Below are 15,293 nucleotides of genomic sequence, written 5' to 3'. Positions count from 1 at the left end.
GAGAAACCGAACGAGACGCATGTAAGATAAAATAACCCCCATAGTCTTTCCCGGTCGTGATATATGCATATATTACATATATTTCAGTCAACACACCAAGCAAAGAAATCTCTAACCACTTTTTTTGCAAATCAAAAATTAAGTTTTCTCAATTTATATGGATATACAAAAAATGTAAGAATGCATTGACATGTACAAAGACATATGACTGAGGTATATGGCATATATGACATATGAGGTATATGGCTAGACTGTCCTCTTGTTAAACTATTTAAGCCATGTACAGCAGAAACCATCAACCGCTTTTCTATAATGAAAACTAACCAAATCTTTAGTTTGTGCTGCTCCAAACTAAATAAACTATCTTATAAACTATATCGTTGTGTTTTGTCCTATTTCATCTTATGTTTTGCCATCACATACCATTTGTTTTACACCATGAATAACATTTTTCTCTTTACAGTACATCTAAAACTAATTATGGTGTCTATGTATTTATGAAGACACTTGTAGAAGTGTTTCAATGATAGCTTTAGTATAAAAGCACAAATAGCATGTTGGTAATTATGTTATGTCTATATATATAAAGACAGCTCTGCTTTCATCTTATTTTAACAAAAATATTTAGGGTTTTATTTTTACCGTTAAAATCAGTGCTTTTGTCTTTGTGTGGATATGGATTACCTTTATGTATTTTGTGTGGATATTGTTTGCTTAATTAACTTGACAGTTATTCCTTATCTTCATTTTCCTAGTTCATAAACATCATCAAACCCTTATAAATATTTAATAACAGCTATTTTCTTTTTATGTACGCACACTGTCCACTTTAAACAAATTAAATGCAAAATAAAACATGTTGAAACAAAACCACAGAACGAATAATGTTCAATTCAGCCTTGAGACATTTAAATAATAGATAAATAAAATAATAAATAATGTATAAAGTGTATTTGTCATAATCACAAAACCTAGATGATTATCACATACTATTTCTTTACGTATTTGCTAATAATTACGTTCACAGTATTCACCTGCGTATGTGTACCGACGCATGGTTTATCATACATGTTCACAAAACCATGTGTCAGTGAGAGGGGGCTTAATCCCGCAGCAAAGTCTTTCAGGCAGCAGTGGCTTTGTGTGAGCTCAACCTCTTGTAAGCTTTAGATAGCAAATAAATGACAGTAACCTCTGCCCCCATAAATTATGCAATTGACCAATCGTCTATCCTGAATCACGGGGGATTTGAAGGAGGAAACGGTGCCTGGCAGCTGAAATTCAGGGCGAATTGTCCGTGAGGCCCACCGTTCTTCTTACCGATGTGACGTCACACCGCGGCGGCGGCGGCGCCCCCCTCCCTTCCAGTGGCTTCTAGATGTTTCTGTTATCGATTGGTTGTCACGCCAACCACGTACGGAGAACGGGAGCGACGCAGCCAATCACAGTTGCGTGTGGGCGGGGCTTGGAGAGCACCAGCCTGGTGGTGATGTTGGGGAGAATCCGCTCTGGACATCACTGCTCCCTGGGATTACACTCAATGAGTTTGCTATAAACAGCTTGACTTACGTAACGGCGAGTAATTCATTTAGTGCACCTCCTGTGTGAGTGGACTCGTAAATTGCTAGAGCGGACTTATTAAAATACATTTTTCTGGAGCAGACCGCTATTGAATTTAACATTTTTCCCCCCTCATAGGTGTTGTAAGTGCGGTCGCTAAGCAGGATAACTTGAGTGAATTAGAGAGCGCTCATTATGTCAGTGGTAGGCATTGATGTGGGTTTCCAAAATTGTTACATCGCTGTGGCCAGGAGCGGCGGCATTGAAACCGTTGCCAATGAGTACAGTGACAGATGCACACCGTAAGTATACATGTTGACAGACATCATCATCACCGTGTAGTGTAGTCTGGCTTTGAGTTTGTTACGCAATGTTTGCAACCGGAGGCGCACTGGTGATACAGAGGCAGCGGCAGGGATGATGGTGGTGGTGGTGGTGGCGGCGGTGACGAGGCCTGTAACTGTTATTTATTCGCCGTCACAGCAGGTTATTGTAGGTCAAAATGTCGCCTGCATGGTTAAAAACCTTAAAGACATTTGACATATCTCCTAATAACAACCTCTGACCTAGTCGCCTAAGCGATTTGCACGTCAGCGTGTTAGCATACGATACGCTTTATAATCAAATTAAAAGGTTTCCAGCATGACACAGCGATCCGTTATAGCTTGTCAAAAAAATAATAATAAAAACTACCTCCTTATAAGCACCGGCCCGGAAATGACAATGAATTAAATCCCAAGGTGATTCATAAATAGTGACACTCTTTTATTCATGTTTGTATTAATTAACTTGGAATGACAAGTGTTTTCCGCGCGGCCCTCTGTTTCTGCATGCCGTGTTTGCTGCAGCATCCTGCAAACAGGGATGTGCAGCTGGAAAGGAAGTGTGCACCTTTAAATGAATGGGGATATTTTTGTGGCAAGGTGAAACGAGGGAGTGACTTGTCACTGCCAGCCAAAGTGAAATGGATCCCTATAAACCTCGTGCAATCTGTAGCAATTCATCTTTTTTTTCCAGTAAACATAGTGATATTTAGTGGTGGTCTGCTAAAAGATGAATGATTTCTCTTTCTTTACTCCTGGACAGGAAGTGATTCTGAAGGTGAACCGATTTGTCTCCCTGCCCTAATTTGTGATTCTTCCACAGACTCCCTTGTGAAATTGCAGCACTCAATATGCATTTATGTAATTTGCAGCAGACAGTAAATTACATTATGCTTCATCTGCCGTAACTGTTGGCGGAATTGGAGCTAACTTCTGATATGTTTGTCCTCTGTTAAGGGCTTGTGTGTCTTTGGCCTCCAAAAACCGCATGATTGGAAATGCAGCCAAGAGTCAAGTAAGGAAAATTGTCTAATTTTATGTAATAAAAGCAGCATTAAACATTGGAATATTGAAATCATTCGGTTTTTATCCAGGTTATTACAAACTTCAAAAATACAGTCCACGGCTTCAAAAAGTTCCACGGCAGATCATTTGACGATCCATTCGTCCAAGCAGAAAAACTGAAACTGCCTTACAGCTTACACAAGCTGGCCAATGGAAACACTGGAATTAAGGTGAAACACTGCACATCTTTGAGCTCGTACTCTCTTCTCTCCGACCCTGACTGTCACAAACTTAAAATGCCTTCCGTGTAATGTTTGCAGGTGCGTTATTTGGACGAGGATAAAGTGTTCACGGTGGAGCAGATCACGGGGATGCTGCTCACCAAGCTGAAGGAGACGTCAGAGAGCGCGCTGAAGAAGCCGGTGGTGGACTGTGTCATCTCTGTGAGTGATGGAGACGCCACAGAAACACGTTCTGTTACATGGTTCAGCAAATACAGGAAACATATTGATTCCTGCTTTGATCCACAGGTCCCAAGTTTTTTCACAGATGCTGAAAGACGGTCTGTGTTCGACGCGTCTCAAATTGCAGGGTTGAACTGTTTACGGTTAATTAATGACACCACTGCAGGTCAGTGTTCTTAGTGAACAGTGAAATTTCCAACATAAACGCAAATAACTAAATTGGTGTAAGTTTTTAATGACAGAATAGAGATGTAAATAAATATCTTTTGTGAACAGTGGCATTGGCTTATGGCATCTACAAACAAGACCTTCCCACTCCAGAAGAGAGGCCAAGAAATGTGGTATTTGTGGACATGGGACATTCCTCATTCCAGGTCTCCATCACTGCCTTTAACAAAGGCAAACTCAAGGTCAGCCTTTCACGTTTTTTTTTCCACTTGCAACCACACCTACATTTGTGTTTTTAAACTCTAAGCTTACTGTCAATCTGGTCCATCAGGTTCTTTCCACGGCGTTTGACCCTTATCTCGGAGGACGCAATTTTGACGAGACAATGGTGGATTACTTCTGCGAGGAGTTTAAGGGCAAGTACAAGCTCAACGTGCGGGACAACCCGAGGGCCGTGCTGCGGCTGTACCAGGAGTGCGAGAAACTGAAGAAGCTCATGAGCGCCAACTCCTCGGACCTGCCTCTGAACATCGAGTGCTTCATGAATGACATCGATGTTTCCAGCAGGATGAACAGGTACGAATTTTACTTTTAATCCTGCATCTATAGTGTGATGATCCAGCATTGTAAATGTTGTTTCTTCACTATTTGTAACCGTAGAACGCAGTTTGAGGACATGTGTGCACAATATCTCATGAGAGTGGAGATGCCGCTGAAGACAGCCCTTGAACAATCAAGTATGTCCCTGAGCATTAGTTGAAAACATCAGGCTATTTTACAATTAAGGAAGAATCCACTCAGTAATGTCCGTATTTTGTTGCAGAATTGAGCCGAGACGATATCTATGCAGTGGAGATAGTTGGAGGAGCAACAAGGATGCCGGCTATCAAAGACAGGATCTCCAAGTTTTTCGGCAAAGATGTCAGCACCACACTCAATGCAGACGAAGCTGTAGCAAGAGGCTGTGCACTTCAGGTAGGACTCTCTTCCGACACTAAGACATTTAGCCGGTTTATAATATATAATGCGTTAAATTGTTGTCGTTTTTCTTTTTTTGTTTGGTGCGTGGTGACTGTCTGGGTGTAGTGTGCAATTTTGTCTCCAGCATTTAAGGTTCGTGAATTCTCCATCACTGATGTAGTTCCCTTCCCCATTACTCTGCGCTGGAAGTCACCAACAGAGGATGGATTGGGGTAATTAGCCATGTTAAGCAGTGGCGCTGTTAAGGACGAGAATGAATCTGTAGTGTTTGCTCTATGAATAAATCAAGCTAGGTCAGCCACCTTGAAGATACATTAAGTGCTGACTGTGTTGACTTCCCACAGCCTGACTTTGCTTTTCCTTTGGCTGCATTTCGCGTTGCAGGGAGTGCGAGGTGTTCAGCAAGAATCATGCTGCTCCGTTTTCCAAAGTGATCACCTTCCACAAGAAGGAACCCTTTGACCTTGAAGCCTTCTACAGCAGCCCTCAAGATCTCCCCTACCCCGACCACAGGATAGGTATTGGTGCTAATTCTGCTCTGTCAACAATATGTCAACAACTTATCGGTCCTTGCTTGGGTTTGAAAGGCAAGCACGTGCTCCTTTCACAAGCTACACAAGTTTTTAGCAAGATAATTGATCAATGCATTCGCCCTAGTAGCCGGCCTATTTGTAGCTGAGTGCCTGTAGGGATCTACAACCTGGATGGTAATTAAGAACAACGCTGGTACAGATGGGTTGTAGAACAGTATAGTGCCACAGAAGGATCTTGACAATCCACTCATTTCCCTGTGTTTTCCATGTGCTTCCAGGGTGCTTCTCAGTGCAGAACGTGGTCCCGCAGCCAGACGGAGACAGCTCTAAAGTGAAAGTCAAAGTGCGCGTCAACGTCCACGGCATCTTCAGTGTGTCCAGCGCCTCTCTGATTGAGAAGCAGAAAGGAGAAGGGGAGGACATGCAGATTGAGTCGGAGCCAATGGTGCAGAATGAAAGCAGAGCAGAGGAGCAGGTGAGACGATTGTTGCCTTTTGTGACGCCGGTGTTCAGTAAGTCAATGTCTTGGTCTCACAGTTTGATCCAGAGACGGATAACAAGAAATGGATAATCTGACGTGAAACTAAGCGCAGATGTTTCTCCAGATGTTGAAATGTAACGACACTGACTGTCATTTAACCTGGTATTGACATTTGAGCTTGAAACTATTGACTGTCAAAACTTTTGACTAAAATGGGTTGTCAAAAGCTATGCAATAGATAATCATGTTGGTACTACACAATACAGTTCAGTAGTACTACCAACCACAGCCTCCAAAATGAAAACACAGATTGCAGATGCAGGTGCAGTAGTTTTCACTAGTGTACCTAATGAACTGGCATGCGAGTGTGCGTGTGTGTGTATATATATACACATATGTACAGTTTATACATACAGGATCAGGGACATGTTGTTTTACATATCTTATCTTAAATAATTGTCTGTATTGTGGTTCAGACCAAAATGCAGGTGGACCAGGAAGGTCAAAGCCAGGGGGACCAGCAGACTGAGGACAACAGTAAGGTTTGTCAGGCCTCAGTCTTAGCGTTCACCTACAAATACAAATGCCAGCCGTTTCGCTTTTCTGCTAGAATATTAGACTTATTATTAGAATATTACACTAATTACCCACAATGACTTTCTCAGATTTGATAACGTACAAAGAAACACAAATATACAGATGTTTGCTAATTTCTGAACAAATTGAAGAAGGCCACATTTAATTTTGCTGTGGTTGCTGAATCCAGGAGGGGGCAGCTGGGGAAAAGCAAGATCCGGCAGCAGGTGGAAGCAAGCCCAAAGTGAAGGTGAAGAGTATCGATCTTCCCATCATGGCCAACAACATTCGACACCTCGACAGTGAACTCCTTACTAATTTTGTTGAGTATGAGGTGAGTCCTGCTGCTGGCCTTTGTAACAGCTGAGTCACGCTCTGATTGAATAAACTGAGACTTTAACGATGTAGTGGAACTAAAACCTGATTTGCGTTTTATTACTCCAGTTAGCAGCCATTTCCTACCTACACTTTTTGCATCTATTCTGGTAGCTCCTAATCAGCTGATTGGCCCCGATGTGTGCCAGGATTATATAAGAGTAACATCACCTCTATGTGAGTGGTTTGGTTGTCGGTGATATTATCTGTGTATTCTCCTCACAGCGACAGATGATTATCCAGGACAAACTGGTGAAAGAGCAGAATGATGCTAAAAACGCTGTGGAGGAGTACGTGTATGACCTGCGGGACAAACTTTGCGGGATTTATGAAAAGTACATCACCGAGGAGGTACATGCCACTTATAACTGAGAGGACATAGCAAGAACAGCAGCTAACTTATCACTTGACAGATTTTTTTTGGTTTGTGCCCAACAACAGGACAGTAGCCGGCTGACGCTGATGCTGGAGGACACAGAGAACTGGTTGTATGAGGACGGAGAGGACCAACCCAAACAAGTCTATGAGGAGAAGCTAGATGGACTTAAGGTTTGTTTTAAAACTTAGGTTCCATGTGGAATTTACAACTTACATACCGGTGTTTTAATTTTACATGTAACATGTATGCTGTTGCTTTGCAGAGGTCGGGTCAGCCCATTCAGGACCGGCACAGAGAGCATGAGGACAGGCCGAGGGCTTTTGAAGAGCTGGGAAAGAAACTGCAGCTCTACATGAAGTTTGTAGATTCCTACAAACAGAAGGTAAACTCCTGTGAACTCGTGGTGATTTATTTCATTTTATGGTGGGCAACGGACAGAATTAAGGATTGGGATTCAAAGTGGTACGATTAACAATTTCACACGACTGAGCTGCATCCACAATAATATTCAAACATGTTTTCAGTTTATTCCTGTTAAAATGACGGTAACTGACGTGGTTATTGATACCTTTCCCAGGATGAGCGATTCCTACATTTGAGTGTAGAAGAAATGAGCACCGTGGAGAAGTGTGTGACTGAAAGCATGGGCTGGATGAACAGCAGGATGAATGCTCAGAGCAAGCTTGCTATAACTCAAGACCCAGTCGTTAAAGTAGCAGACATCATTGCCAAAATACAGGTACGTGAATGACTATTTAATACGTTTCTCTTGTCCTCCATTAGAAAGGAATGAAATCTGATAATTTACCTTTGCCAACAGGAGCTGGAGGATGTATGTAACCCAGTAATAAACCGGCCTAAGCCCACAGTGGAGGAGGCTCCCGAAGTGAATGATCAGAACAGTGGAGCTCACAATGGCCCGACAGCTAAGCAAGGAGCAGAAGGGAAGGGAGACACAAAGGGAAGCCAGCAAACAAAACCTGGCACAAAAGAAATGGAAGTGGACTGAGATCCGTGTCTGACAAGAAAACCCTGCAGTCGTCACTGCGTTTACCATCATGCACCATTTAGACAGTAGAAACATCTATACCTGGGACCATTTCTCAAACCTCACCAGCCACTTTAGTAGGTTTGTTTTTGGTGTCCCCCATCGGACTTTACCTTTTGAGGATTTTGTTCTCACTCTTTCATCCTTATGTGTGACAACAGTGTGCTTTACTCTCTCTCTCTCTCAAAGGTTTGACATACGTAATAAATTAAGGATTGATGCAATAGATACAACTCTGATTCTGACATAAAGCTGTTTCCTGTCCACCAAAAAGGAAGTTAAGGCCTTGTGTTTGCATTTCATGTGTCTCTTATGCATCAGGTATCAGCACTAAATTCTATCAATCATAGAAAGATCTGTCCAAATAAACAGAACCATTAGTTTGTATGAAATGATACAAATTATATATATTTGTATTTAATGAGTTTGGAGAGATGTTTAGAAAATGTAAATAATATTTAGTAAAGAAAAGCAGCCAGCATATGAACATTACGAACACATTCCTAGTGTTACAGTGGAAATGCTTGATATACCAAATTTCTCTAGTGATTGGTTACTTATTTCCTCTTTTGTTTCTTGCAGTTTTTCCATATTTAAGTTATGGGATTTAAAAATGGCAGAAATAAACATGTTTGTCTGTAAGACAAAAAATGTGAAGTCTGAAATTATTTGATTATTTAAAGTGGCATTTCGAAAGATATCGATATTGCACCCGGGTACAAACTAAATCTAAATGAGACGGACACTGTTGTTGGCCGAACTTGAATTTTGGAACCAGAGCTGAAGGTTTGTGAAGAACTAAAAGAAACATGAACAAGGCCAGAATACATCTATGTTGCTAAAGTCCTAATCTCTTAAAAACACACATGGCTATTTTAGTCAGCCCATCATGAATTTACTTATTAATGCCAATACAGATTTTTTTTTTAACCAATTCCAGCTTAAAGATGCCTTTCCTTTGTGTGTGAATAAAGGCAAATAGAGCAGATCTGATTGTGGAATATTCAGTCTCACAGATGAATTAAATATGTTAACTGTTATCATGAATTCTCTAAAGTTTTAATTAATTCGTAATCAAGCACTCTTGAATATTCATATAATACATTGAGAAATCTGCAGATGAAACTTGAGAAATGTCCAGCTTTTCAAAATTGAAACTTCCAGTACAGACCTGTATAAAAAAGCACAATGTACAGACGAAGAAAAAAAATAAACAAAAACTATTTTAAATACTTTTACTTAAAGCAGGATTTCATTTAATAGTACAAATTCAGCGTTGCCACAGTCTGCGGTTGCCATGTGTGGGACTCTTGAAGGGGCGTGGCTAATGCGATTGTTGTCATGTGACGTTGGGCGTGACGTGTGCACGGAGTAACGGGCGGATTTTTCAAAATGGAAGAAATGGCAAAGTTTTGGAGGGGAAAGCGACAGCGACATTTAATCTCTCTCTGAAGACACCTGTACCGACGATTGATGTACTCCGACGACAGAGGGACATTATTACAGACTTGCATGCATCGGCGAGGACAAAACCCGGCACGATGAGTGTATCGATCGGCGATAAAATTGAGGTGAGCTCCTTCGCTAGGCTAACGTCCGCAAGCTAGCGCTTTGTGGGACTCGTAGCGTCTATTTAAAGCCTTTAAAGTGGCAATTTAGCTGTATTTATCGCTAAATAATAATGCATAAAGTGGAAAAACTGCATTCAGTTTGATATATTTAATGGAGACGGGTCAAACGTTTAACTTAGCTATAGTAAATACTACGCTTCCAAACTATAAGTATTGGCAAATTGTCAGTTTTTTCGTGTCGTCGTGTTGTTGTTGTTGTTGTTGTGTCTTAATATAACGTTAGTCACCATTTAGCCTAAACATTTATATTCATATATTTATAATAATAACAACAATAATACGTTTCACTATTATTATTATTATTGTTGTGTCAGCGTTGTCCTGGAACATGGGCGTGTAACCTTACCCAGTCTCCCGGAACAAACAGTGTTGTTTCTCGTCGGTGTTTGAGTTTGGTAACCCCAACATGATGCTGCCTGGAGACGGCTACAAGTGGTCCTCGTTAGCGGGAAGAGAGCCGGGATAATTACAGCTTGTGGTTGGCCATATGACGGCGTCAGGTGTTTGTGGCTTGTTTGACAGTTGTGCGAGTCCTTGGTGGCAGGATTGGCAGGTGGCAGTTTTTTTTATTTACCTGAACGTCCAGCATGTCGCAGGCTAGAGGGACGATGTTTGATCAAGTTATCCACTATTTCTTTAAAAACCTCTCTACCGACACCCGCGGAGATGAGAGAAGAAGTTTATCTTATGCTCAGGAGCTGAGGATTGAGGTATCTGCTTTTAAAGATGCTGTCTGTCTTATGATCTGAGTGGAGTAATAATCATTTTTCATCCTCCTGCAAATACAATTTATTTTTGCAAAACTGAATGTTCTTTTTGTTTGTTTGTGTGTGTGTGTGTTTGTAGGATTTTAAGGTCCTCACCCTCCTTGGCAAAGGCTCCTTTGCATGTGTTTACCGGGCAAAATCGGTGAGGACCGGTCTGGAAGTTGCTATCAAAACGGTAAGATCCCTTTTGTGTTTGAGGTAATTTTAATAAGCTTTACCTGTAATGAAGACACTTAACACACAAGCTGTCGCCATAAACTGACAGTTAAAGCGTGTTCGCTTAAAAGACCTCAGGTGTGTCCCATGGGCGTCTTGTGGTCCCCTGACTCCCCACAAATGAGGTCTTAGTGATTCTCTGTCTTTGTGGGTGACAGATTGACAATTAACCAACAGACCAAACTGCCATTTGGCACCACTGTACCACGTTACACGTTGATCCTGAGAGTGGCAGGTGTATAATTATTCCCGTTGTTCCGATCTGCAGATCGACAAAAAAGCAATGCACAAAGCTGGCATGGTTCAGCGTGTGACAAACGAGGTGGAGATTCACTGCCGACTGAAGCATCCATCAATACTCGAGGTAACTGACTGCTGCTGATTTCCTGTGATGGAGCCCTTTTAATACACACCATGAAATTTGATGTATTATTTGTGCATTTATTCACCTTTAGATTATTTAATCAAGGAACAAACTTTTGTTGTCCATAAGTGTGTATATTAACTTTCTGTTTCGTTGCCATGGTAACGTAATGTGGTGTTGCGACTCCACTGAATATTTCCACTTCACTTTGAATTCAGTGCATTTTGTTGCATTTATATTTTTTGTGACATCACACTTTGTAAGTATTGTATTTCCTGTCTTTTAACAAAGCTGTACAACTACTTTGAGGACAGCAACTATGTGTATCTGGTGTTGGAGATGTGCCACAATGGAGAGATGAGTCGGTATCTTAAAGAGCAAAAGATGACTTTCTCTGAGGATGAAGGTCAGACTGAAGTTTTTATTATTCTGAAACATAATATTGTGAATAATATTGGGAAATTATTTCTGTTTTGAGTTGTCTGTCTTAAAAAGATTTTTTTTTTGTGTGTGTGTGTCCCACAGCAAGACATTTTATGCATCAGATAGTGAAAGGAATGCTCTACTTACACACTCATGGCATCCTGCACCGAGATCTGACCTTGTCCAACCTCCTGCTGACCAGCAACATGAACATTAAGATAGCAGACTTTGGCCTGGCCACTCAACTCAAACTCCCAAATGAAAAGCACTTCACCATGTGTGGGACGCCCAACTACATCTCCCCGGAGGTGGCCACTCGCAGTGCCCACGGCCTGGAGTCGGACGTCTGGTCACTGGGGTGCATGTTCTACGCCTTCCTGATGGGTCGCCCTCCGTTCGACACGGACACAGTGAAACACACTTTGTCAAAAGTGGTTCTCGGGGAATATGAGATGCCCACCCACGTTTCTCTTGAGGCTCAGGACCTGATACACCAGCTGCTGCAGAGAGACCCCACCCAGCGGCCCAGTCTCTCTGCAGTACTGGACCATCCTTTCATGACCAAGAGCCTGCTGGTCAGGACCAAAGAGCTGGGCATGGGGGATGAAGGATCCATGGACAGTGGCATTGCCACCATCTCCACAGCCTGCACCTCCTCCACCTCAGCCGCCAGCAGCAGCAGCCGCCTCCAGAGGCGAACCAGGCACATGATTGGCTCGGCCCTGCCCAATCGCATGATGCCCATTCAGAGTCTTCCACGCCAACCCGACAGCGCTTGTTTTGAGGATGGAGACCAGTGGGAGCACCAGCACCCTCCGGACAGATTTCAGAGAGAGGGCAGGAGCAGGGCGGTTAACGGCGGAGAAAGCGGGCAGCCTCATTCTCGCTATTTGAGGAGGGCTCACTCTTCAGACCGCTCCAGTTCTTCTGCCCCAGGCCAGAGTTCAGGCCATGCTGAGCTGGGGAGATGCCACTCAGAGGAGAGTCTGACCGGTGTGGGACGGCCTATCTTCCCCATGTCCTCCACTCCACACCCATTTTCAGAGCACGGAAGGCTTCCCTCTCCCCCCGTCAAACAGTCGGCAAAGTAAGTAGTTGGCCTCTTCATGAACTTCTCTTTATTTTTCAAAGTGAACAAGACTAATTGTTTGCACTTTCTGTTTCAGTTCTGGGTATTTATCCACAGAGACCTTACATCCACCAAACTTGCAATTTCAGGACATGGAGGGAGTTTCAAATTGGCTCAACAATGACGGTAAAATCCAGATAATGATGATTATGTGTGCAATAGATTTTTTTCCTGAGCTTAAATATGAACATAAGGGTCATAAAATAAATCTCCCAAAACAGGAAAACCATTCAGCTGAAGCAACGTTTTCCAAATACTTATTTTTCTTTCACAGTTTCGGGACAGAGGCCAACAGATGGCAGCACTCACAGCGGTAGCGGCAGCTTCCACAGCAGCAGGGGACCGTTGGGGGTTCACAACTCGTGGTCAGACAAGCCCGTGGGCCGAAACGTGAACCCTCACCACAACCAGCACCACCCGCACCACCTTCTCCCCTCCGACCCCGACTCATACAGGGAGAACATACCCGGAGCAGAGTTCCAGCCTCCTCACAGCAGAGAGTCAAAGCCCCCCGCATCCAAACCCAGCACAGAAAAGCAGAAGAAAACTTTGAGAGACGTCGTCCCACCTTTGTGTGCAGCCAGACTGAAGCCCATCAGACAGAAGACCAAAAATGCTGTTGTAAGATGCTGCCCAGAGTTGTGGTTTCGCAGGTAATCTAAGGATAGTTGTTGATGTCTAATCTCTTTTTGTCTTCTCTCCTGCAGGTGAGTGTCCTGGAAACGGGTGAAGTGTGCATGGAGTTGTTGAAAAGCCAGAGCGGTCAAGAAAGAGTCAAAGAAGTCCTTCGGATTTCCGGTGATGGGTTGATGGTACGATTACGATTAAATATGATGCATGAAGTCATACGCCGTCTGTCCGTGTAACGCTCTCATAAATGGAATCTTATTACCGTCTGTTGCAGGTGACAATATACCAGCCTAATGGAGGAAAAGGTTTTCCTGTTCTGGACCGCCCCCCGGCTCCTCCAGAGGATATTCTTATTTGCAGCTACGAGGACCTTCCAGGTATTCTGATAGATGCACAATGCCAGAACAAAAAATCAACTCATGGAAGTTGAGAAATGATATCTTACTGGGTCTGTTTTCTATTGTAGAGAAGTACTGGAAGAAATACCAGTACGCCTCCAAGTTTGTGCAGCTTGTTAAATCCAAGACGCCTAAAGTGACTCTTTACACCAAGTACGCTAAAGTCATGCTGATGGAGAACACTCCCAATGCAGACCTGGAAGTCTGCTTCTACGATGGTGAGTCAAAGTTGAACATGTGAAATATCAGGAAGTACCCGATCTGTCTCTGCGTAAATTAACACGTATCAACTATATCACGCAGGAGCAAAGACGCACAAGACGTCGGAGCTGGTGCGAGTGGTGGAGAAGAGCGGGAAGTCGTGCACGGTGAAGGGAGAGGTTGGTCTGAGCGGCCTGAGCCCGGAGAGCCGCGTGTATGTGGAGCTCTCTGACGAAGGACACAACATGTGTCTGTCGCTGGAGGCGGCCATCGCAGCAGAGGAGCAGCGCAGCACCAAGAACGTCCCTTTCTTTCCCATCACTATTGGCAGGTGAGAGGGAAATTCTGTCATATGCTAATTGTTATTTTCCTTTTTCTCATTATTTGTGACAGAGGTTTGTTTTATATATTCTTCTCAGGAGACCTGCCAGCTCAGACTCCCCGTGCTCATCCAATCCGCCGCCTCCTGATACAACGTCACCTCTGAAACCTCCGCAAATCACTCCTTCAGTAAGTGTCTCACAGCATTAAGCCCCCGTCCACTGTTTCTGTTCATGTTTCTGAAGAAGCACAATTAGATCTTTTAATACAAACTAAGTCTACAACTTGTTCAGGTGTTGCAGATACGATAAGTTAAGTTCAGATCCTATGACAGCAGATCAGCCTCAGAGCCAGTGTGGGTTGATACATATCATAAATTCTAAAAGCTCTGATTGCGATGAGATTTTAAAATGTTTAATTATTTCCAGATGATTTCCTACGATGGCTCAGATTTCACCACGGCCAGCCTCACCAAGAAAAGCTCCCCGCTGCGACAGGACCTGGTTCAGAGCGCGGGAAAGGTGGTCAAGTCCATATTTGTGCCCAATGTTGGATGGGCCTCCCAGGTAATTAATGAGTTTAGTTGATGAATTCTCCGCGAACTGAGAAGGAATTGTGCTTGTGATTGAAAGAGTGTTTTTGTATCTGCAGCTGACGAGCGGAGAGGTGTGGGTGCAGTTCAACGACGGGTCTCAGCTGGTGGTTCAGGCTGGAGTTTCCTGCATCTCCTACACGTCTCCAGACGGGAGGGTCACCAGGTAGGAGACATGTTTTGTGTTTACATCGTTATTTGCTAGGCCAGTGTCAGCTGGGAGACGGCTCTTAATTCATCTGTTTATGTCTTCTCTGCAGGTATAAGGAAAATGAGAAGTTGCCGGAACACGTCAAGGAAAAGCTTCACTGTCTGTCGACCATCCTTGGACTGCTGGCGAGCCCGTCATCACATCACCTGCAGCCTCATTAATGCAGCAGCACTGAAACCCGGAAGTAGCATTATTAACCCTTTTACCCTCACATCTCTGGTGTTCTTGTAAATATATCTTCTATCTGATTGTGTTCTCTTTTTTTTTTTTTTTTTTACATGTACAGAAGACTAAGATTATGAAAAGATATATTTTTTATTTTATTAAGTGTTTTGTAACGTGTCTGAATTGGCCCTGTGGGAAATGTTTGTCCTTTTTACTGTCTCCAAATCTATGAAATGTGCGTCTGAAGCAATAAACACCTGGAGGCTTGGCTTGAGAATCGCTGCACTTCGTTTTGCAGTCTTCTCTTTGCGCTCGATATATTCATGAAGGAATGTTTGTGAAAGAAATTAAA

At 43.1% G+C, this 15,293-nt stretch overlaps 2 protein-coding genes across 2 annotated transcripts; both read left to right on the top strand.

The window, feature by feature from the left end:
- Nucleotides 1–103: 103 nt before the first annotated feature.
- Nucleotides 104–8,544, top strand: hspa4l (heat shock protein 4 like). Its single transcript, XM_047610308.1, has 19 exons — nt 104–1,862; nt 2,841–2,898; nt 2,978–3,118; nt 3,209–3,331; nt 3,419–3,518; nt 3,629–3,762; nt 3,852–4,096; nt 4,181–4,257; nt 4,344–4,495; nt 4,607–4,713; nt 4,886–5,019; nt 5,313–5,509; nt 5,992–6,057; nt 6,282–6,425; nt 6,692–6,817; nt 6,908–7,015; nt 7,108–7,227; nt 7,423–7,584; nt 7,666–8,544. The coding sequence occupies exons 1-19, from the start codon at nt 1,756–1,758 to the stop codon at nt 7,852–7,854; spliced, it is 2,490 nt and encodes an 829-aa protein (XP_047466264.1). The 5' UTR covers nt 104–1,755; the 3' UTR covers nt 7,855–8,544.
- Nucleotides 8,545–9,265: 721 nt separating this feature from the next.
- On the top strand, nt 9,266–15,226 carry plk4 (polo-like kinase 4 (Drosophila)). The gene is made up of 15 exons (XM_047610918.1): nt 9,266–9,464; nt 10,371–10,466; nt 10,776–10,871; nt 11,163–11,277; nt 11,397–12,381; nt 12,461–12,549; nt 12,698–13,044; nt 13,131–13,235; nt 13,328–13,430; nt 13,520–13,669; nt 13,755–13,983; nt 14,072–14,162; nt 14,402–14,539; nt 14,625–14,731; nt 14,826–15,226. Exons 1-15 carry the CDS (start codon nt 9,435–9,437, stop codon nt 14,935–14,937), a joined length of 2,793 nt encoding a protein of 930 aa, XP_047466874.1. The 5' UTR covers nt 9,266–9,434; the 3' UTR covers nt 14,938–15,226.
- The last annotated feature ends 67 nt before the right edge of the window (nt 15,227–15,293 follow it).

Source organism: Mugil cephalus, chromosome 17 (genome assembly GCF_022458985.1).
Source record: "Mugil cephalus isolate CIBA_MC_2020 chromosome 17, CIBA_Mcephalus_1.1, whole genome shotgun sequence".
NCBI lineage: Eukaryota > Metazoa > Chordata > Actinopteri > Mugiliformes > Mugilidae > Mugil > Mugil cephalus.
Note: the sequence above shows the minus strand (reverse complement) of the source record. Positions and strands in the feature narration are given on the sequence as shown.